General features: G+C 47.7%; 1 protein-coding gene across 1 annotated transcript; it reads left to right on the forward strand.

Moving 5' to 3' along the window:
• The first annotated feature begins 19,235 nt into the window (after positions 1-19,235).
• Sephs2 (selenophosphate synthetase 2) lies at positions 19,236-21,421 on the forward strand. Its single transcript, XM_041667168.1, has one exon. It carries the CDS (start codon positions 19,390-19,392, stop codon positions 20,731-20,733), a length of 1,344 nt encoding a protein of 447 aa, XP_041523102.1. The 5' UTR covers positions 19,236-19,389; the 3' UTR covers positions 20,734-21,421.
• The last annotated feature ends 2,893 nt before the right edge of the window (positions 21,422-24,314 follow it).

Raw genomic sequence — 24,314 nt, forward strand, 5'->3', positions numbered from 1 at the left:
TTGAACTTGCAGAAAGTATATATATATATATATATATATATATATATATATATATATATATATATTTTAAATTCAACTGCACAAAAAAAAAATATGCAAAGAAAAAGGATGAAGGGGTTGCTGGAGGCAGGAAGGCCAGTGGAACAAGTGTTTGAAAGTGGCCTGGGTAGATCCTGGGAAGGGGGAGATCTGCCTGCCTTTGCCTCCCTAGTGCTGGGATTAAAGGAGCGCACCACCACCTCGTGGCCCAGTTCTTTTGGGGTTTTATTTTGTTTTAATTTTAGTTTTTTGCTTTTGAGATAACCTCACTGTGTAGCCCTGGCTAACCTGGAACTCTTAGGGATCTGCCTGCCTCTCCCACCCAGAGTGATGGGACTAACAGTGCCACTACACCTGACCTTGGTTTTTTGGTGCGGGGACGGGGGATGAACACAAGAGGTATGTGAAGGTCAGAGGACAATCTTGGGGAGTCTGTCCTTCTATCCCTCCTCGCCGAGGCAGGGAGTGCCCTGGCTCCTGCCTGCTGCTTCCATCTTCCAGATATTCCAGATGCTGGCCCCTGCGGCTGACATTTTAGGGGGGTCTGGTGATCGGGCTCAAGTCATCAGGCTTGGGCAGACTTTCACATCTCTTTAACTCTTTGTTTTTGTTTTGAAACAGGGTCTAGCTTTATAGCCCAGGCTAGCTTCAAGCTCGAAGTACCCGCAGACCCCGCATGCTGGGATTACAGGTGTGAGCCATCACACCTGGTGAGAATACTCATTAATTTATCAGTCTAGTTTCTACAGTCTGCCTGAATTAGAGCAAAACAATTCGTGTCTTGGAACGTTTTTCATTTGCCTCAAAAATGGCACTTTCTTCCTCTGTCTTCTTCTTTTTTTTTTTTTTTTTTGGTTTTTCGAGACAGGGTTTCTCTGTGGTTTTGGAGCCTGTCCTGGAACTAGCTCTTGTAGACCAGGCTGGTCTCGAACTCACAGAGATCCGCCTGCCTCTGCCTCCCGAGTGCTGGGATTAAAGGCGTGCGCCACCATCGCCCGGCTTCCTCTGTCTTCTTACAACCATATCTCTAGATACCTTTGCGTTGGAGTTAAATTTCAGCATAAATTCTGGGGGAAACACAAATATTCAAACCCCATGGCCCCCAACATGCGTGTTGCTGTGGGGTAATCACCAGAGAAGACAGCTCAGATGTGGGTTTAAGTCAATAGAAAGTCTGTATTAGCTGCCCGGTGATTACACTGGGTGCTCGGGGTCTCAGGGTAGCCCTGAGCCTTTCTTGGGGTGAGTGTTTAAGCACTAAAACCATATCCTGGGTTGACATACTTCAGTCAACAAGAACAGCTAGCCAGAGGAGGAACCACAGAAGCCAAAAAGCAAGGTTAGCACATTTAGAGACAGTCCCAGAACTATGGACTTTGATGGATGAGGCTTTTGTTTCAGTTTTGACAGGTTGTATTGTCTGCGAGCTGAGCTTTACAACCCAATGGTTGTGCTGAGGTCTGGACACATGCCTTTCTCACTTGTAAAATAGATTTGTTCTAGGCTGGAAAGACGGCTCAGAGGTTAAGAGTAGTGACTGCTCTTTCAGAGGACCACGGTTCAGTTCCCAGTACTCACACGGCAAAACACCAATTACATGAAATTGTGTGTGTGTGTGTGTGTGTGTGTGTGTGTGTATTTACACAGCTGAGTGTGATCATGAAAACCAACCATCACAACTGAAGCAGGGGATTGCCTTGCATTTAAGGTCAGCCTGAGGTACACAGTGAGATGGCTCTATAGATAAAAGTACCCAAGCTGTGTCTCTCCGACTCCTGCCCCTCCAGCTCCAAGGGATCTGATGCCTCCACCTGGCTGTCCTGGACACCATACACTCATAAATTAAATAAAACCTTTTAAAGTGAGAAAGGGTTCAGGCTGTCTCGTAAGACTGTTTATAGGGCACTACACTAAACCATCTCTAAGGGTAGAGTCTCATAGCTGCCATGACAAGAGGAAGGGAAGGGGGAGGGGCAAGCATGACAGCTGGGCACCGTGACACACACCTTCATTCTGGGAATTGAACCCAGGGCCTCCCCTTAAGTTAGTTCCAATGTGTTCATAGAGAGATGTGTATTTGAACTGTAGTAAATACTCAATTTTTTTTCCTTTTGTTTAAGAACTATGGGCGTAGGAAGCTGTGGGGCTCGAGGGTTACAGGAAGTCAGGGGGTCAAACCAAGAAAGTGATTCCCTTGAGGAAGTTGGACCCAAAGAACTCAGGCTGGGACCACATGGGGGAAGTCCTGAGGCAGCACCTCTCTCTCTCTCTCTCTCTCTCTCTCTCTCTCTCTCTCTCTCTCCACACTCACACACACACACACACACACACACACACACACACACACACACACCTTCCTAGTCAGTCATCAGGGTCCTTTGAACCTATTTCTCAGCCCTGTTCCTTCCGTTTGGATTTTTCTCTGATCCTCCTGAAACTAATGGTCATGACCACAGCTCTTCCCCCTCAGAGGGATGCCATCTTAACCTCAGAAGCCTAAATGTGGCTCTCTTTTGTTCTGTAGACTCTGACCGCTGGTGCCTGTAACCTCAGCTTTTGGGAGCTGAGTTAGGAAGATCAAAAGTGCCAGGTTAGCTTGGGATCCACGAGGCTGTCAAGGAAAGAGAAACAGAAAGCTGGGTCCATGTGATACCAGCGTATGAACCCAGGACCTTGTGCTTGCTGATCTAACTCATAAGCCCTTGCTGGTCAAGGCATTGGCCCTGGCTTTTTCCTTGTTTAGTAGGAGTGACACAGTGTTTTGTTGTTGTGTTGTTCTTATTGTTGTATTGTTGCTATTGTTTTTTTCACTACAGTTTTTTATTGTGAAATTACAAACATAGGTACAAAATTCTTTTTATCTAAAAGTACAGTTAACTGACTTAGAAAAATAAAAGTTTAAAAATACATTACAAATTTAGATGGGGAACATTTTAGGTTAGTGTAGATGGTAATCAAGACTAACCTCTGCAAATTCCTTTTGATTTATTTATTTTTATTTTATGTGCATTGATTGGTATTTTGCCTGCATGTATGTCTGTGTGAGTCTATCAGGTACCCTGGTACTGGAGTTACAGACAGTTGCGAGTTGCATATGAATGCTGAGAACTGAACCAGGTCCTCTGGAAGAGCAGCCAGAGCTCTTTACCACTAAGCCACCTCTCCAGCCCCTGCAAACTCCTCTTGACACAGACCAACACAGAATACGTGTCTAGACTCCACATCTGTTCCACACAGACCACTGACACACTTCTGAGCCTACAGAATACCTGTTTGTTTGTTTGGTGGGGTTGGCTTTTTGAGACAGGGTTTCTCTGTGTAGCCTTTATTGTCCTAGAACTCTCTGTAGACCAAACAGGCCTTGAACTCAGACATCTGCCTGCCTCTATCTCCCAAGTACTGGGACTAAGGGTTTGCACCACCACCACCCGTCCAGAACACCTGCTTCAAGCAGAATGTGACAGTAAGAAACCCCAAGTAAATTTCAATACAGTTGCTTCAATGATATGACGGCTGCCACGTGCAATCCCCAAAGCCCTTGCACTCCGATATCAAAAGCAAACACGGGAATAGGAACCCTGCATCAGGAGAAACCAGTTCCACCCATTCATCTCTGGAGGAAGGACCCTGCCTGCTGAGGGAGCTCAGAGATGGCTGTCCAGGCTGGAGCTGTTCAGGCTAGGGCTCTGTGCCGACAGCGCACAGCCTTGACTGGAAACCCATTTCTAGGCCTACCTTCTTCATTCCTGATTTATACTGGTGAGGCAATGACATCTCTGAGAAGTCCTACTTCTAGGGTGACCTCACTGCTCAGACAGAAGTCAACAGTGTAATCAGGAAATGGCAACATGTTTGCAAAATCTGTCACCTCCAGAACTGTTCCTCTTGGTTTGTTATCTGTCAGTCAAAGAGAGCACCGATCACATCTACAATTCTCCAGGAGCATGGTGCCACCCACCGGTGACCCCAGCTCTTGGGGCTGTGAGTTCAAAGCCAGCATGGACACGTGGGGACAGTCTGAATAAAAAAAAAAAACAGGCTGGGACAGTGAAAGAGCAATGGAGAGCAATTGGTTTGTGTTGTGTGATGGCTGTTCTTGTCAACTGTGTGACGGCTGTTCTTGATTGTCAACTGTGTGACGGCTGTTCTTGATTGTCAACTGTGTGACGGCTGTTCTTGATTGTCAACTGTGTGATGGCTGTTCTTGGTTGTCAACTGTGTGATGGCTGTTCTTGATTGTCAACTGTGTGATGGCTGTTCTTGATTGTCAACTGTGTGATGGCTGTTCTTGGTTGTCAACTGTATGATGGCTGTTCTTGGTTGTCAACTGTGTGATGGCTGTTCTTGGTTGTCAACTGTGTGATGGCTGTTCTTGGTTGTAAACTGGGTGACAGCTGTTTTTGGTTGTCAGCTGGGTAATGGCTGTTTTTGGTTGTCAGCTGGGTAATGGCTGTTTTTGGTTGTCAACTTGTCTGCATCTGGAGTTAACTAAAACCCAAATGGCTGGGTACACCTGTGATAAACTTTCCTTCATTGATTTAATTGAAGTGGGAAGACCCACCCTAAATCCAGATCTTTTGAGGTAAAGAGAGCCACCTTAAATCCTGGCCACACCCTCTGCTGGCAACCTGTATAAAGGACTTGGGAGAAAGAGGCTGTTGCTCTTTACCCACTGTCCTTGCTCTCACAGGCAGCTCATTCCTTCAATGGCATGAGAGCCTGCTTCTTCGGGATTCTGCCCTATACTGAAAACCAGCTGAGAGACGCACAGCCTGTAAGCTGTTCTAAAAAGCCCTACATGTGCACATGAATAAATATGTTTGTTCTATTAGTTCTCGTCCTCCAGAGGACCTTGACCAGGACAGCTTGTGTGTGTGTGAGGCCCCGGGTCTGACCTCCAGCGGTGCACACATAGAAGAAAAGAGAAAAGAGGGCCAGTAGGGGACACAGCTGTAAAGGCACCCATGGTCAAGCCTGATTCATTCCAGAAACCCACATGGTGGAGGAAGAGAGCTGGCTCCTAGCTGTTCTCTGGCCTCCGTGTGAGAGTACACACACACACACACACACACACACACACTAATCTTAGCACTTGGGAGGCAGAGGCAGGTTGATCTCTATGAGTTCAAGACAGCCTGGTCTACATAGTGAGTTCTAGGACAGTCAGGGCTACAAAGAAAAAACCTGTCTTGAAGAAAAAAAAATGAAAATTGAAAATTAAATTAGAAAGAAAAAAGAGAAAGAAAAGAGAGGGTGGGGTGGGAGTTTTTTCTCAAAGGTGCAGCTCTGAGCTAACAGCAGAAAAGCTGTGACTTGGCTCAAACACATGGATTATCTGGCCTGAGTGAGCACCCGGAGTTGGGATGACCTTGAAGGGTTCACTCCAATAAAGTGTGACCGTGACAGGTCAGCCCATGAGCCGACTCCTTCTAGAACCTGAACTGCAGATTACAGAGAGGACTGGCCAGTTAAAAGTGAGAGAGGAGGGCTGAGGCTGTAGCTTGGGGTTAGCCACGTGCCTGGCATGCATGAGGCCCTGGGTCAATCCACCACACTACCGAAAAAGACTCTTCTCAGAATAAACACAAACTTTTCTAATGAAATAAAAGGTAAAGGGAGAGCTGGGGTGCTTGGATAACTTGGGAGAGCTGGGAGTGCTTGGCTAGCTTGGGAGATCTGGGGATGCTTGCCCAGCATGCTAAAGGCCTGGAACTGGACCCCAATATTTCAATTAAAACTGAACCAGAATAAATCAGAGAACAGGGCATACAGAGAAACAGTCGCCAATGTCTTGTGAACAGGACCAGGGAGTACAAAGTAGACTGGCAATAACAGGGGCTCAGTGGTGAAGAGAACTTGTTGCTCTCCCAGAGGACCCGAGTTCAATCCCTAGCACCCACATCATGGTTCACAACCGTCCATAACTCTAGTCTGAGAAGACAGGACGCTTCTTCTGACCTCCATAGGCACCAGGCACACACACACGGTTCACATGCATACATGCAGGCAAAACACTCTCACAAATAAAATAAGTAAAGCTAAGAAATAAAAATAAAAGACTAGCAATAACAACTGAATGCTGTCCCTGCCTGATGGCTGCTCTCGTCCCAGTCCATATACTGGTGTATTGAACCTTTCTCTTTTGTGGCTTTTCAATCTTGCATAAACCAAAGTGTGACGGGCAGGGAGCCTCTGGCCACACTTGTGGCCTACAGACCTCTGACCAGAAACTGGCCAGGCTAGCCAGCTGTGGCCTTCTTACTTTCTTCCAGCCCCACTGTGCTGATCACCCACAGCCCATGCATCGATGTTAAATGTCTCTCCGGAAGCATGCACTTGGAGTGGGCATTCTACTGGCTACAGTCAGCTGCTATCCTGGCTCCCACTCCCACCTACCACCTTCTCTTTACACCCACCCTGTGATGCACCACAGGAGGGAGAGAGACAACACTTATGGGTTCCAAAGATTTTATTAAAATCCCAGCAGAAGCGGGTCACTGATGGGTCAGGGCTGCAGGGCACGGACTCGGGAGCCTCGTTTCTCCTGGCAGCCTGAGCAGGGACAGAAGTGGAGTCTATCGGCACAAAAATCATAGACATTTGTGGCCAAGTTACAGTTACAATTTTAACCAGTCAGAATTTAGAGATTAGGGGATTCCTTGAATGTTCCATCATTCTCAACCAACACAGTACAAGTCCCTGAGTCCAACCACTGAGATGCATTTGTCCTTCTGTTTTTAGAAACAACCATAGTGTTTCTACAGACCTAAAGGGGCATAATGACTACTCTGTGGTTTAGGGAGGAGGTGGGTCAGCTGCTGGAAAGTTTCCAGCTCCCCTCGGTTTTGGGAACCTGAACTTTATTTCACCCTACAGGTACAATGGAGTCTGAAGTCAAAGTGGCACACTCAGGCCGAAGTGCTTGGGTGGTCTGCTCCCTTCGCTCTTGGGTGTGTGGCTTTGGTCAGGAGGACTCTGGCAGCAGTGTGGGGGTCACTACGGTGCTCCAGAGATTAGGAGGAGAGAGGAAATTTCTACAAGTCCACCCCATATTCTAAGATAGTCTGTATCACAGATCTCATAGTAGGTGAACACGGACATACTAAAATTCTAGGAAATTCATGTTGGATTTTGTTTTTTCAAGACAGGGTTTCTCTATATAATATTGGCTGTTCTGGAACTTGCTCTGTAGACCAGGCTGGCCTTGAACTCACAGAGATCCACCTGCCTCTACCTCCTGAATGCTGGCGAAGTGTTGGATTTTCTGAGAGTGAGCTAAACTGAACACACCGTAGGTAAGAGGTTTGCAGGGTAGCTTTCCTTGTGGATTGTATTCACACACAGCTGATAGTGGTCACTGGGTGACTCGCCCCAGGACCTTCCTTTCTAACCTCTGGCCTGTGGCTGACTTTGTATGTGTTCAAAAGAGCACATGGTTTACACCAGCTTTCTGGGAGCCACTGGCTGGCTCTAACTGTAGACAGCTCACAAAAAATGACACAGAGACTTAATTATGAAAGCTTGGCCTAAAGCTTAGGCTTGTCTCACTAGCTCTTATAACTTAAGTTGACCCATTTCTATCAATCTGGCGTTACCTCTCTTCTGTCTCGCACCTCCTGCATCCTCTCCATGTCCTCTGACATCTCTCTCAGGCCTAGATTCATCTCCCCCTCTTTTCTCTCTGCTCAGAAGTCCTGCTAACCTCTTCCTGTCTGCCTACTGGGCACTCAGCACTTTATTAATCCAATCAGAAGGCGCCTTGGCGAAGACATCTTCACGGTATACCAAAGGATTATTCGGCAACATGTGTCTTTGCTGGGCTGTTGATCGTTTCTCCTCTGGGAGCCTGGGACTTCTGCTAACAACAGCTCTGATCACTACAGGACTTGCCATCTCCGAATTCATATGGGAATAGAGACCCCTTGTTATTGCCTTACTAATGCCACCCCTTAAATAGAGCAACAGGAGCTGCATTTAGTGGCAACCTCAGTTCCCAACCTCACATGCACAGAACTAAGAATGCATTAAAAGCAGGGGCTCAGTTTTTGCCCAAGAATGAAAACTCCGGGTCCATGCGGAGGCAAATGTCCACCTCAGTCATTGCCGTGGCCAAAAGGAATCCAGAACCTTCTCTTATTCTACACCAAGCAAAGCAAAAGGACAAACGGTGAGTTACAGACAGACAACAGATGTCACCAGGTCAGGGACTCCCAGCAGAGGCTGAGCAGGGAGCGAGGCAGTTTGCTGAAGTTCCAGCTGAGCCCTCTCTCCAAGGAGGAGCTTGCCCTCTCTTCCCCACTGTAGGCATCGTACACCATGGTAAATTCTGTTGGGAATGATCACCCACTGGCTGTTCTTAAGGTCACAATGTTTTTATTTGGGTTTTGGGTGAGTTTTTCTTTGTTTTGTTTTTTTGAGACAGGGTTTGTCTGTGTGGCCCTGGCTGTTCTGGAACTAGCTCTGCAGACCAGGCTGGCCTTGAATTCACAGAAATTCTCCTGCCTCTGCCTCCTGAGTGCTGGGATTAAAAAGGGTGAGCCAGTATTCCTGTCAAGGATATTAAGTTTTTGATTCCCATGCCTGCTGTTTGTTTTTCTTCTACCTGCTACAGAGCATGAGGAGCAGGCTGACCCAGGACCATGGGTTTTGGAGGAGACAAGGGGGGGCCTTGTTGCTCCCAGGATTGCTTTTTAACAGACTGAGAGGGCATGACAATTTACCAATATAATCTATAATGTAGTAATAAACCTCCCCCTGTTTTTTCCCCCCTAGAGATCTAACCTGTAGAAAGCCGAGTGGTCCTGTACTTGTCCTGTAGTGCCCGTGCAACTACAAGATGGTACGCCAGCCAGGAACTAGGCCAGAAACTTAAACATAGACAGAGACACACAGAAAGAGACATGGACACGGGTCAGCCTTGATACAAGAATGCCAATGCCAACCTTAGTGTGCGCAGGGGAAGCTTAAATAGCAATCCTTAGCCACGCCCAGCACTCGGGATCTTTCAGCTGCGGGCCCACCAGCCTGCCATCAGGGTCTCGTGCTTGGAGCAGCTGCAGCACAGACGTTTTACTCCAGCAGGCAAAGGGTCTGAGAAAGTCAAGGGGCCGGGGATCTGCAGCTCCCAACACTAACCCAGGGCCTATTATGCTCAGGGCCATCTCTCCTTCTCTTTCTTCTCGGTGCACTGTCTCAGGTATTTTGCCCTGCCATGAAAGCTGACTAAAGACTGTAGAACCTGTCCCGGGCTTTCCCCTTAGCCTCGTGGCCTGCTTTCCTTCCTCCACCCTAATGGCCTGTCCCTATGTGCCCAGAATGTGTATTCCCATCACCACCTGCCAAAGCCTCCCAGCCTCTAGACATTGTGTTAGCTTGGCTTTGCCGTATTTCATGATGCCTTTGATGATGGAATTTTGTCGTCTAAAGTCAAGCCTCCCCCACCGTGCACAGTCCTTCCTGTGCTCTTACTTTGTGTTCGGCTGCTTTTGTGTTTGTGCCTCCGGACTCTCCAAGCTGAGCCAGTGTGTCTCCCACAGCTCTGCCTCGGGAAAACGCTTTCTGTGTTCTATAAAATGTACCTGCCTGTAACTTCCCGGCTTTAGTAGGAGTCACGGCAAGTCTGTCCCACCTGAATCTGGAAGGCCCTGAGAAAACTTGAACAGGGCCTACGTTACCTGTCAGTCTTCCCTCTCCTCCATGCAGAAGAACCTTTGCAGCTAATCAAACATTCCCATAAGGCAACTTGCTACAAGCCACAGCATTATACAGTAATTGCTCAGCCATTTTTCACAAGTGACTTTCCAGAACCAAGAGATCTGGTAAAGGCTAAACCGAAAGGCAAAACTTTTCGGCGTTACTGCTTTGTGAGTAAAGGGGCTGTCCTTTGCCGTAGACTTTTTGCTGTTGCTGACCTCCCTTCCGTTACATATTTGGGAATTCATTTCCACAGTTCAGAACTATTTCGTGAGAACAGTTTCTCATTGCCAGGCCTCCGTTCTTCTCTCCTAGGTAAATGCTGAGATCTGCCTTCCTGCAATTCTCTTTATCAGCAGGCCAATGCTTAGTGTCCAGGCATAGGGCATCCCATCTAAGATAGTCACAGATCTCCAAGGACACAGAGTTACTACCTGCCCAAGCTGCTGGGTTTTACCCCACTCCGAGGATTTTTAGCTCCTTATGCCCACTTTCACCTCAGTATACTGATGATTTTAGCTCAGGATTCTCAAGGACAACAGAAACAACTGCAACCCAAAGAAAGACCCACAACACCCATGATCAGAACGGCTGGCTTGGGTCTCTTCTCCGCTTAGAGCAGTAAGTCTAACTCCAGACCGAGGCCCGTAGAAGTGACAGTGTCCAGTACATGTGCTCTCTGAGCCCGAGACACCAGCTTCCCCTGGGTTGCCTAGTTACCTTGCCGCCTCTGTGCAGATTGAGAAAAGAAGTGACGTGCTGATTTAAACAATTTGTGCCCTCTTCATAATTTTACTGAAAATAAAACTTTTAACCACCTAAAAATGTAGTGTAGCACACTAACTTTTCCCTCTAGAATCCCCTGATGATTTAATTGCTTTCTTAACTAACTTTCTCCATTAAGGAGTTCACTGGACTAGTACGATCCACGCCCATGGATGTGTGTGTGTGTGTGTGTGTGTGTGTGTGTGTGTGTGTGTGTTTGTGTGTGTGTGAAAACCCTTATCTGATTTCCTATGGGGCAAAAGAATTCTGGCCCTGGAACCTGCTAGGACTGGGGAATTGCTGGTTTCAAGGGTATACATGACTGGGAACGTTTGTAACAGGTAGGACAAGGAAGAAGGACATAGAAGGAAGAACAATGTGGAACTAGGGACAGCAAGGGAAAATAGGATTGGGAGAAGAATAAGGGAATATGGATGGATGGTCCCTGTTGTGAATGGATTTCTTACCCCTCAGATCTTCACCCTCAGATTTCGAGCTCCCCTTTAGCTATTTGTGGGGCCTTTATTTGAACCCTGTAAGGGAGTCTTAAAGGCGAAACTTTTAAGGTTCCCTATAGCAACTCTCAAGTCCTCTTCTGTTTTTTTTTTTTTTTGTTTTTTTTTTGTTTTTCGAGACAGGGTTTCTCTGTAGCTTTGGAGCCTGTCCTGGAACTCCCTTTGTAGACCAGGCTGGCCTCGAACTCACAGAGATCCGCCTGCCTCTGCCTCCCGAGTGCTGGGATTAAAGGCGTGCGCCACCACCACCCGGCCTCAAGTCCTCTTCTGGTCATACCAGGAAGGACTCCTGTTTCAAATTCACTCCTAAATTCTGCTACTTCAAAGTCAGTGCAATGAGGATGTTCCAGACAGGGTCTTTCTATGTAGCCCTGGCTGGCCTGAAACTCGCTACGTAGACCAGGCTGGCTTTAAACTCATAGATCAGCCTGCCTCTGCCTCCCAAGTACTAGGATTAAAGGCGTGGGCCACGGTTATGGAAATTCACTCTGCCGCCTACATGCCATTATGCCTGGCTTCCAGAAAAAAAATCTTTTAATAAATAAAAAAAGAGAAAGAAAGCAGGGCTAGAGAGGTGACCCATAAAGTACTTGCTGAGGACACAGGTTTGAACCCTCGGGACCCGTTTAAAAGCAAGGTGCAATGACTGCGTCTGTAATCCCAGAGTCAGGTCCTAGCAGCTCATGCCAAGCCTCTCTAGAGGAACCAGCAAGCTCCAGGCTTGTCTCAGACAAACAAACAAACAACAGTGAACAGTGCTATGTATGCACACGTACAGGGGCACATGCCTGCACATATGAGTACACACGCATACATCACACACATGAAAATAAAGAAAACCATATCCTTTGAAAGATAAAAAGAAAAGGAAGATATGGGCTGGAGGGGAAAACTTTGCAGCCGGGTGAATGCCTCGTACACACCAGGCCCTGGATTTGATCTTCAGCAGTGCACAACACAAGAAGGATAAAAAATAGCTTTATACACACACACACGCACGCACACACGCACACACACGCACACCTTCGCTATGAGAGAGAGACAGTGTGTGTGTGTGTGATAAGACAGACACGATGCACTATTTAACAATGGAGAAGGATCGTTTGAGCTAACTCAGATTGCCATGACGACGGAAGCAGAAAGATCCAGTTACAGAGCGGGAAGTCAATTTTTCCTGCCGCGTCTCTGCCCTTTGATCTGACCTTGAAGACTGAACCCCTGTGCAAGCTAAGACAATGCTTGCGCCAACCCACCAGCTCTGCCTCTGTCTCAACAATCCTGATAAGAGTATTCAGAAAGGGATAGCTCCTGAACCTCGCACTGTTGTTATTTCTAGATCACAGAGATGTCTTGAGTTACATCTAGAGACAGAAGATAAAGTTTTAAGACATGTCTAGGAGCTGAGCAGTGGGGGCACACACATTTAATCCTAACGCTTGGGAGGCAGAGGCAGGCAGCTCTCTGAGGCAGGGGAATCTCTGTGAGTTTGAGGCCAACTGGTCTACAGAGTGAGTTCCAGGACAGCCAGGGCTACAAAGAAAAACTCTATCTTGGAAAATAAAGGAGAAAGAAAGAAGGAAAAAAAGGAAGGAAGGAAGGAAGGAAGGAAGGGAAGGAAGGAAGGAAGGAAGGAAGGAAGAAAGAAAGAAAGAAAGAAAGAACAGGAAATTTCTGGGGCCTGGAGAGCTGGCTCAGTGGTTAAGGGCACTGCCTGCTCTGCCAGAGAACGGGACGTCAGGCAGACAGGTGGTGTGCAGAGGTGCACAGGCAAATCAACCATGCACTTTAGATAAAAATAAACTAAAACCTCACAAAAAACCTTTCTTTATAAACAAGAGAGAAATATCTGCTGCCTTCTTTTCTCTCACTTCTTGCTGTTAGACACACCTGCCTCCCCGCTGTTTCCTTCACAGATCAGGTTTGCCCTACTTTTGCCTTTGGCATTGTGTTGCCTCTGCCCTCCCCCAGCTTATCCTCTTTCTAATCCACCCTGCTTCCCCAACTCTGAGATTCAGAGACATTCTCTCTCTCTCTCTCTCTCTCTCCCTCCCTCCCTCCCCCCTCCCCCTCCCCACTCCTCCACCCCCACAGGAGATGACACACTAGCCCCAGACAGCTCACTCCAGCTCTCCTCCCCTGTGAAGGTGGATGGTGGAGGGGGTGTGAGAACTGTGGTTCTGGGTGTCAATCTCAAGTCTTCCGAGGCAGTCCTGTAAATTCCAGGAAGGTAGGGCCTGAAACAGGCCCAGAAACACAACAGAGTCAAACCGAAGGGAAGGAAAGACACCTCAGAGACTGTGAGCCTCCAGCGTTTGACTGCAGAATAAAATGTATTTTTTAATTTATTATTATTCTTAAGTGTGTAAGTGTTTGGCCTGCATGTATGTCTGTCTGTGTATCACATGTGTGCACAGTGCCCAAAAAGCCAGAAGAGGTATTGGATTCTCTGGAACTGGAGTTACAGATGCTGTTGAGGCACCATGTGGGTGCTGGGAATCGAACCCAAATTCTCTGGCAGATTAGTCAGTGCTCTTAACCTCTGAGCCAGCTCCCCAGCCCCAGAGTAAAGTTCTTAACAAAGAAGTCCAATAGAGAAGCTCAGTGGCAAAGCCCTTGCTCAGAACACACAGACTCCTGTGACAAACATTCGTCTTGCGAGGAACCCAGGCTACAGATTGCTTTCCCGTGAGGCTCCCAGGGTCCGAACTCCTCCTGTAGCTCCGCTTTCCTGTGTCTCCCAGGGTCCGAACTCCTTCCTCCTCAGCTCCACTTTCCTGTGGGGCTCGCCCAGGGTCCGAACTCCTCCTCCAGCTCCTCCCCCCTGTCCCCCCCCCCCCTCTATGTACCAATCCCTCCCCTCTGTTCCTCCGCCACCCTCACACTTACTCATCCCATTCAGGACTGACTTTAAAGGCTCAGTGAAATCTTCCCCGGCCACAATCACACAACACTCACTCATAAACCACCTCCCCTCCAGACCACTGCTTCTCATTTATCTGCAGTGGACAACTTGTAGGAGGTAGCTCTTCCTACCACGTAGGTTCCAGGTATTGAACTCAGGAACTCAGGTTGGCAGCAAGGGTCATTGCCCAATGAACTATCTTGCCAGCCTGACAATGGGCTTTGTCTGTTGTGTATCCTTCAATGCCTGGCACAGAGGAGGGCATATGTACATTTTTATTTTTTTAATTTTATTTTTTTATTGTATATACAGTACATTTTTTAAAATTTTAGTTTCTGAGATAGGATTTCATGTAGCCCAGGCTAGCCTGATACTTGCTATGCAGACAAGCATGATCTTGCTCTCCTGGATTAGAGTTATGTGCTACCTCTCCTGGTTCCTAAGATTTTGTTTGTTTTAACTGAGACATGAACCTAAAAGTAATGTATGCTAGTGGGGGCCATTCTTCCAAACGTTCTGGACAACTCCAAATAGGATTATCTTGCTTTTGTTAAGAGAAACACACACACACACACACACACACACACACACAGAGTGACAAGACGCCCCCTAGAGTTCATCATGAGGTAACTGTTGTCCACACACATGCAGGAAACTGGCTTTGTTTGTTTTTTATTTGTTTGTTTTCTAGAGAGAGTAGCCCACACAGGCCTGGAATTTGAGTGTAGCCAGCTCAGGCCTCACGTCACAGCAATCCTTCTGCCTCAGTCTCCTGAGTTCTGAGAGTTTAGAGAGCACCATGCCTGGCACACACGGAGGCCTGAGGTGCGAATGCATCTCTCTAGCGGTAGCAGTTCAGGCTGTTTTAACTTCCCTGTTCTTCTCTAGACTGCCTGCTACAATGAAAATGGTTTCGCAGGATCTAGAGAGGTGACTTAGAGAGAGGTTAAGCGTTCTTGTTGCTCTACTGGAGGACCTCAGTTTGGATCCCAGCACTCACATCAGGCAGTCTACAGACAGACTCCCGGAACCCCAACTTCAAAGAACTGGACACCCCTTTCTCGTGTCTTTGGCCACCAGCATAAGCACACACACACACACACAGACACAGACACACACACACAGACACACACACAGACACACACACACAGACACACACACAGACACAGACACACACACAGACACAGACGCACACGCACACATACACACAAACACAGACACACACACACAGACACACACACACACAGACACACACACACGCACACACACACACAGACACAGACACACACACACAGACACACACACACACGCACACACACACACAGACACACACACACAGACACACACACAGACACACACACACAGACACACACACACAGACACACACACACAGACACACACACACACAGACACAGACACACACACAGACACACACACACACAGACACACACACACACACACACACAGAGTACTCTTAAAATGGCAGTGTGGTGGTTTGAATGAAAATGGCCCTCGTCGACACAGGGAGTGGTGGCACTATTAGGAGGGCTGATGAGAAGCCAAGGACAATGGCACGGGGTTGTGATCCTACTTCATGTTCTGGCTTTGTAGGAGCCTAGCCAGTTTGGATGTTCACCTTCCTAGACATGGACGGAGGGGGGAGAACCTAGGACTTTCCACAGGGCAGGGAACCCTGACTGCTCTTTGGACTGGAGAGGGAGGGGGAGAGGAGTGGGGGGAGGGGGAGAAGATTGGGAGGAGGGGGAGGGAAATGGGAGACTGGGGGGAGGCGGAAACTTTTTTCTTTTTTTTTTTTCATTTTCTCAAAAAAAAAACCCTAAAAAATCTAAAATTTTTTACTTCCATATCTAGTGTTTTATCACTGTACCATTTTTTGTTTTTATAAATTCTGAAATATATACTTTACTTTTCTAAATTACATTTTACTTGGGGTGTGGGTGTGTGTGTGTGACAGGCTTTCTTTTGGGCCACCAACCAGCTCCCCAATCACGGCACAGAGACTTATCCTTTGCTGTGAATGCTCGGCCTAACTTAGGCTCATTTTCTGCTAGCTCTTAAAACTTAATTTAAGCTGTTTCTCTTCATCTGTATTTTGCCTTGGGCTTTTTACCTGTCTTTCATTCTGTACGTCCTACTTTCACAGATTCCTCTGTGCCTGTCTTGCAGTTGCCCGACTGGCTGGTGGGGGGTGTCTCCCTTTCTTCCTCCCTGTTCTTCTCTCCTTGACCTGAGCCTAGATTCCTCCCCTCTCCCCCAACTTATTCTCTTTGCCCCACGAACGCACCTGTCCCTCTCCTGCCTAGCTAGCTCTGGGCCATCCAGCCTTTTATTAGACTAGTCAGGTACCTTAGGCAGGCAGAGCAACACATCTTTATGTAATTAAAGAAATGCGTAAACACATGGAACACACCTTTTGTCTAGTTAAGGTAGTATCCCACATGTGTGCATGTGTGTGTTTATGTGTGGGTGTGCATCCATGTATGTGGGTGTGAGTGTTTGCATGTGTATGAATGTGAACATGTGTGTGTGTGTGTGTGTGTGTGTGTGCATGCATGTGTGAATCCTATGGAAGTCTTCCCTTCCACTGCTTCTGTCCTGGAGATCAAATGTAGGTCTTCAGGCTTAGTAGCCAGTACTTTTACCCTTGAGCTGTCTTTCGGGCCCAAATTTTCCTCTTTTTAAAAAATTGAGGGCTGGAGAGATGGCTCAAAGATTTAAGAATGTTGTCCAGAGGGGCTGGAGAGATGGCTCAGTGGTTAAGAGCATTGCCTGCTCTTCCAAAGGTCCTGAGTTCAATTCCCAGCAACCACGTGGTGGCTCACAACCATCTGAAAGAGGTCTGGCGCCCTCTTCTGGCCTTCAGGCATACAGACAGAATATTGTATACATAATAAATAAATATTTAAAAAAAAAAGAAAAGAAAGAAAGAATGTTGTCCAGATTCAGATGCCAGAACTGATATGGCATCTGTCACTCAGTTCCATTTACATACCCGTGGGCAAAACACTCATATACACAAAATAAAAATCAATCTATTTCTTAGAAAGTTGAAAGCAGGGTGTGGTGGCGCACGCCTTTTAATCCCAGCCCTCGGGAGGCAGAGGCAGGCGGATCTCTGTGAGTTCGAGGCCAGCCTGGTCTACAGAGAGAGTTCCAGGACAGTTTGAGATACATGGAGAAACCCTGCTTCATTATCGTTGTGTGTGTGAGTGTCTGAGGGCATGACACATGTGGATGAAGAAGCCAGAAGAGGGTCTTAGAGCTCCTGGAGATGGAGTTATAGGGACATCTAAGCCACCAAGTGTGAGCTGAGAAATAAATCTGTGTCCTCTGAAAGAGCGGCAAACACTCTTTCACCAGCTGAGCCATCTCTCCAGCCCCCACACCGCATGTTCTCATACAGTGAGAACAGAAGTCTAACTCACAGCATTTTTATGAAAATTAAAATAGCTACAACACAAAAAACGTCTTAGAGTGTTACTATTAAAGCTATAACTCTCATTTTAAAAATTATAATCTGGGGCTAGTGAGATGGTTTAGTGAGGAAAAGCATTTGCCGTGAAAAAAAAATTTCTAGACAGGGTTTCTTTGTGTAGCCTTAACTGTTCTAGAACTCACTGTAGACCAGGCTGGCCTCAAACTCCCTGAGCCCCACCTGCTTCTGCCTCCCAAGTGCTGGGGGGAAAAGGCACAACACTGCCCAACAATTAATTAAATCTTATTTTTTTTGTTTTGTTTTGTAACCCTGGCCATCCTGGAACTTACCGTGTAAACCAGGTTGACCTCAAACTCACAAAGATCCTCCTACCTCAGCCTCCCAAATGATGGGATTAAAAGTGTGTGTCACCACTGCCCGGCTACTGTGAAAATCTTGACAACTTCAGTTAGATCCCATGAACCCATTAAAGGTGGGAGAAGGGAACCAATCACACAAAGTTGTTCTTGAGCACCCGCGCACATCACCAAGCACAACACTGAGAGATTTGTTTATTTTCATTTTGTATGTGTAGGAGCATTTTGTCTACATGTATGATTGTGCACTTGGTGCTCTCAGAAGCCAGAATGGGACATTCAGATCCCCTGGAAACCGGAATTACAGGTGTTTGTTAGCTAGCTGCCATGTGGGTGATGGGAACCAAACCCAGGCTAGCAAATGCTCGCTCTCTTTTTGTTTTATTTTGTTTTGATTTTTCAAGACCGGATTTCTCTGTAGCTTTGGAGCCCTGTCCTAGAACTAGCTCTTATAGATCAAGGTGGCCCCAAACTCACAGAGATCTGCCTGCCTCTTCCTCCCGAGTACTGGGATTAAAGGCGTGCGCCACCACCGCCCAGCTCTAGCAAATGCTCTTAAACACTAACCCATCTCTCCCGCTTTTTTTTTTTTTTTTGAGACAAGGTCTCATTGTGTAGCCCAGACTACACAATGATGTAGACTAGACTATCATCGTCTTCCTACTTCAGCTTTCCAAGGGCTGGAATTACAGGCTGTGTCAGTACATCCAGTGAGAGCCTGGAATTACAGGCTGTGTCAGTACATCCAGTGAGAGTGTACTACTCTGGGTTTCACACAATTTTAGTAGCTATTGGCTTCCTTCCTGGATCTATCATGAATTCTCATATACATTAACTTCAGGAAATATGGACATCTTAGCACAGAGTAGCCAAGTAAGCTATTCTGCTGCATTAATAAATTGACTTGCGCAGGAGACAGTCACTCGTCATTGGCAGTTAATGGCCAAAACAGTACCCAAATCTGTGTTTTCATGTGAAATTTCACAACATTGACGCTGCAATTTGCTTACGTAATGATAGTATTTGCTTTGTAATGTCCCTTTTCTTCCCCCATTTCTCCCCTTAGAGTGTTTTCTGACCCTAGATTTATTTTGTGTCTTGTCAAATGTCACTGGCACCATTCTGACCTTCATGGGGTTAGCCAAGTGTCAGGGCTTCCTTCAGCAAGTGAGCTACCCTTCCGTAAAGCGATTCCAAAGCCAACCACTTCCAAGACCAGGTTCACATTTTTAAGGGGAGCGGGGCATCTTGGCTCCTCTCTGTAATACCAGCACTTGGGAAACTGAGCCAGACGGATAGACGTGAGTTCGAGGCCACCCTGGTCTACATAGAGAAGCGCGTTCCAGGCCAGTTACAGAAAGTTCACGTGATAATCTCGCGGGGACCGGTTGTGCAAGCAGACGGTTAATTTGTAATATACCTTCCCGAGTAAAGGAAGCCCGCCTCTCGGTACCGGAGTCGTCATTGGGTGGTGCGGCTGTCAATCACGCTGTATATAAATAGACGCCGCGCGGCGCTTGCACCGGCAGCGTGGTTTGCGTCCTCCGGTCCCACACGTGCTGCGCACCGTCTCCTCGGGTAACCTTTGCCTGCGTGACAAGTAGGCTCCCCTGCAGGTACCGGGGCCTTGGGGTCCGCCCGGCCTCCCCCGCGGGCTGCGCGATGGCGGAAGCAGCGCCAGGAGCCAGCGGAGAGGCCATGGCGGCGCTGGTGGCGGCGGAGGGTTCCTTTGGCCCGGCAAGCCGGAGTTTCTCCAACTACCGGCCGTTCGAGCCCCAGACCCTGGGCTTCAGCCCGAGCTGGCGGCTGACGAGCTTCTCCGGCATGAAGGGCTGAGGCTGCAAGGTCCCCCAGGAGACTCTGCTCAAACTCCTGGAGGGACTGACGCGGCCCGCGCTGCAGCCCCAGCTCGCCTCGCTGGTCGGGGGTCCAGAGGAGACGGTGCAGGAAGGGGGCCTGGGCACCAGGCCGGGCCCCAGCTCAGCCCTTCCCTCGCTGAGCATTGGGATGGACTCCTGCGTCATCCCCCTGAGGCACGGCGGCCTGTCGCTGGTGCAGACCACCGACTTCTTTTACCCCTTGGTGGAAGATCCCTACATGATGGGGCGCATAGCCTGTGCCAATGTGCTCAGTGACCTCTACGCCATGGGCATCACCGAGTGTGACAATATGTTGATGTTGCTCAGTGTCAGTCAGAGCATGAGCGAGAAGGAGCGCGAGAAGGTAACCCCGCTCATGATCAAAGGCTTCCGCGACGCTGCCGAGGAGGGAGGAACCGCAGTGACCGGTGGACAGACAGTGGTCAACCCGTGGATTATCATCGGTGGGGTTGCCACTGTGGTGTGCCAGCAGAATGAGTTCATAATGCCTGATAGTGCAGTGGTAGGGGATGTCCTGGTGTTGACCAAACCCTTGGGAACCCAGGTTGCCGCCAATGCCCACCAATGGCTGGATAATCCTGAAAAGTGGAGTAAAATCAAGATGGTGGTTTCCAGAGAAGAAGTAGAGCTGGCCTATCAGGAAGCTATGTTCAACATGGCTACTCTAAACCGGACTGCTGCTGGCTTGATGCACACATTTAATGCCCACGCGGCCACGGATATCACAGGCTTTGGCATTTTAGGACACTCTCAGAACCTCGCAAAACAACAAAAAAATGAAGTGTCCTTCGTCATCCATAATCTGCCAATCATTGCCAAGATGGCTGCCATCAGCAAAGCCAGTGGGCGCTTTGGCCTCCTCCAAGGAACATCGGCTGAAACCTCTGGGGGATTACTGATTTGTCTGCCGAGAGAACAGGCGGCCCGCTTTTGTTCGGAAATCAAATCTTCCAAGTATGGAGAGGGTCACCAAGCGTGGATCGTCGGCATTGTGGAGAAGGGAAACCGGACAGCCCGTATCATTGACAAGCCTCGGGTGATTGAGGTTCTACCTCGGGGAGCCACTGCCGCCGCTGCTGCTCTGGCTCCTGATAATCCCAACGCAGCCTCCGAGCCTAGTTTATGAAATGGAATAGCAGAAGTCGTTGGGGAAGCAGAGCCATTCCACACGCTCGTGGACTGCTGGCCAGGGTTGACTTTAAGACCTTTGCGAAGGCCGCCTGTGTAGTGAGTGCCTCCAGATGCCCTTGGTAGTTCCATCAGAAGCTGCCTGTGTGTACATCCAGGGCCAGAAGTAACCTTTGAGGGGAATGTGTGTTCTTCTGTTGAGAGATTGAGGAGGAGCGGGAAGCCTTTTCCCAAAGCAAGATGAGACTATTCCAGGTTTTTCTTTGTACTGAGTTGATTCATTTCTGCACAGGGAGTAAGATTATTTCATACAAAAAGAGTAAACTGCAACGTGAAAAATTTTGAGTTTGGACCAATATATTGATAAGTCTAAATTGTTAAAACTCTTACTGATTCATTGTCAAATTCGTTTTAATTCTTCTGAGAAACCGCCTCTTTTCCTGTTCTGGGCAAGAGTTGAGCAGCTTGCCCAGCTAGGGAAGGAAGACCGCAGCCCCTGACTTGGTCTCTGTCAATGACGCCTCTTCCTCTAACTCCTGCTAAGGACTGGAAGAGGCTGAACAAGCCTCAGAGCCAGGTGTTGGTGGTCATTAATACACTAAATCTTATGCTGAAAATTCCTGGAGATTTAGTTAATAAAGAAAATTTATTACAGCTAAATAAATAAAAGGGACTTTGTTGGAAAACGCTTGTGGCTAATGTTTGGTTTTGTGGATCAGTTTTTTTTGTTTTGTTTTGTTTCTGGCAGGTTCTCACACAGTGAGTGGTGGTCCAGGTGTGTGCTGCCAAGCCTAACTGGAATTCTGAACCTTTTGATCCCTTGATGTTACATTTAGAACCTGCAAAATAGAAAGTGGCTGTTGTCCCTGCCCCTGAGCCAGGTATTTGGGTTTGCATTGTCTCCCTTTGATGACAGAAGACTTGGAATGGATGTAAAACTCTTGGGGATTACAAGGTAGACAGAAACTAGCAAAAAAAAAGGGGGGGGGGCAGTTTTTTACAAGCTAGGAAGAAGGTAAGGGCAAAACTAGCTTAGCAGAATAGTAGAAGCTGTCTGAAAGTGGGGGTATGCTAATGGGGACTAGCTCTGGAAGGATTCAGTAAGGAGTTGACATGAGAAGAGACCCTGCTGAAAGCTTTCGTACAGCCAGCAGTGTCTACACTTTACAGGCGCTCCACCCCCACCCCAGTACTTTGAGGTAGGCAACTGCCTTTTATCTCTGGGAGGGAAAAAGGAACACCAGGCACAGCCTGACTGGAAACTCCTCGCGGTCGTTCAAATCTCAGCCAAGGGTTGGGGTGTGGCTTCCCTAGCATGCTTGAAGCCCTGGGTTCAGTCCCTAGCACCAAATAAGCCCAGTGGTGTCGCCAGCACTTGGGAAGTAGAAGTCAAAGTCATCTTTGGTGATATAGTAAGTTGAAGGCTAGCCTGGGCTACATCTAGACACTGTCTCAACACCCCCATACGAAAGAAAACTGAGCCAGGGTTTGTTGGTGGCTGCCTAGATGCCTGAGAACTTTATTTCAGGACCTGGTACTATGGGGGTTGGGTGAGAACAAGTTTTAAACCGCTGGCCTGGGAGTTGAGTAATTCCATGTTACAGTGGTGTGGCTTGGGCAAAGTCCTAGTTTAATCTCTGCCGCCAGGAAAAATAACCTTGGCCGGGAAGATTAAACCATTTTAAGAGGGTCCAGGTACCATCCAGTAGCTTGACAGTTGAAATACCCTGGAGAAAGTGACCATGTCCAGAAAACAGATGTGTAAATGTAAAAGCACTGTCCTGAAGTTTCCCGATACATTAGGATTTTTAATGCCCACCCCTACCACACACATCTGGCAGCCCCGGCTTGTCCTCCCTGGTACTGGCTCAAACAGTTTTGTTACGTCTCTTCCGGTCTGCTGAGAATGCAACTGTTGTGTTTTACAGTTACTTCCCTTGGAGACAGCATGCTCGGCCCCCACTGAGCCACACTCCCTAGCTACCTCCTGCCTTTTGGTATTGTTTTAGACAAGCTCTTTCTGTGTAGCCTGGTCTGGCCTGCAACTTGCTGGTCTAGAACTCAGAGATTTGCCTGCCTCTGCCTCCCATGTGCCAGGATTAAATGTATGTATGTGCCACCACACTCAGCTCATTCTTTTAGTTTTTCCTTTATTTTATTTTTATATATATGAGTGTTTTGCCTGCATATATGTGTGAATCACATATGTGCAGTGCCCCCCAGAGGCTAGGAGAGGGCTTTGAATCCCCTGGAACTGGAGTTACAGATAGTTGTGGGTGCTGGGGATGGAACTCGGGCCCCTACAAGAGCAACCAGTGCTATCGATCAATGAGCTGTCTCTATCCCCTCATTCTTTATCGTTGCTGGGGTTTTGGGGTTTTTTGGGGGGGTTGTTTTTGGTTTTGTTTTGGTTTTGGTTTTTTTTTTTCTTTTCTTTTGAGATTGGGTCTCAATATGTAGCCTTGGAACTCATTATCTAGACCAGGTTGGCCTTGAACTCACAGAGATCTGCCTGCCTCTGCCTCCCGAGTGCTGGTTTGCACCACCACTACCTGGCTTATTCTAATTTTTAAATACAAGTAATTAAGGATCACCAGACATTTGAGGCAAGTTTCCAACTTTGAAAAAAAAAAAATTAAGAGAAAAATTCGGAGAGAAACGTGGGAAAGAAGGAAAATACAAAAGGATGGTTTGTAAGAGACAACATACTTAGGATCTAGAGACCTGGACACGCAGTGCAGTAAGAGACGACAAAGGTGGACGTGGCTAGCAGAAAACAGAGTTCCAGAAGAGATGTATAATAGACGAGGGAGATTTGTGCAAATCGGGTGACCCAGGAACGCCAGTAAGAAGGCAGGAGGAAGAAATTTATTAGAGAATAATGCAAGTGTTGTGAGCTTAAAACGTTGCAAGTAGGGGCTGCAGGCTGCTCAACAGCTAAGAGCATCGGCTACACTTCAGAGGACCTAGGTACCATCCTCAGCACCCACGCGACGGCTCACAACGTCCATAACTCCAGTTCCAGGAGGTCTGAAGCCTTCTGAGCCCAAGGGCATCAGGCACGTGTGTCGTAGACATACGTACACATAGTATTCGGGCATCTGACTGGCCTGCCCTTGGGGTCCTGACAGCTGCGCCTGTGCACATTCCCTACATTCCTTTCTACGAGGTGGGCCTTACTCGCCTTCCACCTCTCTCTCCCTCCTCTCTCCCTTCTCTCTTTCTCTATTCCACCGCTCTTGTCTCCAGGGACCGGTCTCTGCTCTCCTGCCTGCCCCTTTCTCTGTCCCAATTTCTCTCCTCTCCAAATAACTGCTCACTTGAGCCCTGTTGTGCTGCATGCCTCCTTCCGACGTTTTTTAAATGATAACACATACATGCTAGCAAAACATTACATCATACTCCCCTTTTTTTTTTAATATTTATTTATTTATTATGTATACAATATTCTGTTTGCGTGTATGTCTCCAGGCCAGAAGAGGGCACCAGACCTCATTACAGATGGTTGTGAGTCACCATGTGGTTGCTGGGAATTGAACTCAGGACCTTTGGAAGAGCAGGCGATGCTCTTAACCACTG

This window comes from Microtus oregoni, unplaced genomic scaffold (genome assembly GCF_018167655.1).
Source record: "Microtus oregoni isolate MIOR12 unplaced genomic scaffold, Mior012 000016F_ref0000370, whole genome shotgun sequence".
In the NCBI taxonomy this organism is placed as follows: Eukaryota; Metazoa; Chordata; class Mammalia; order Rodentia; family Cricetidae; genus Microtus; species Microtus oregoni.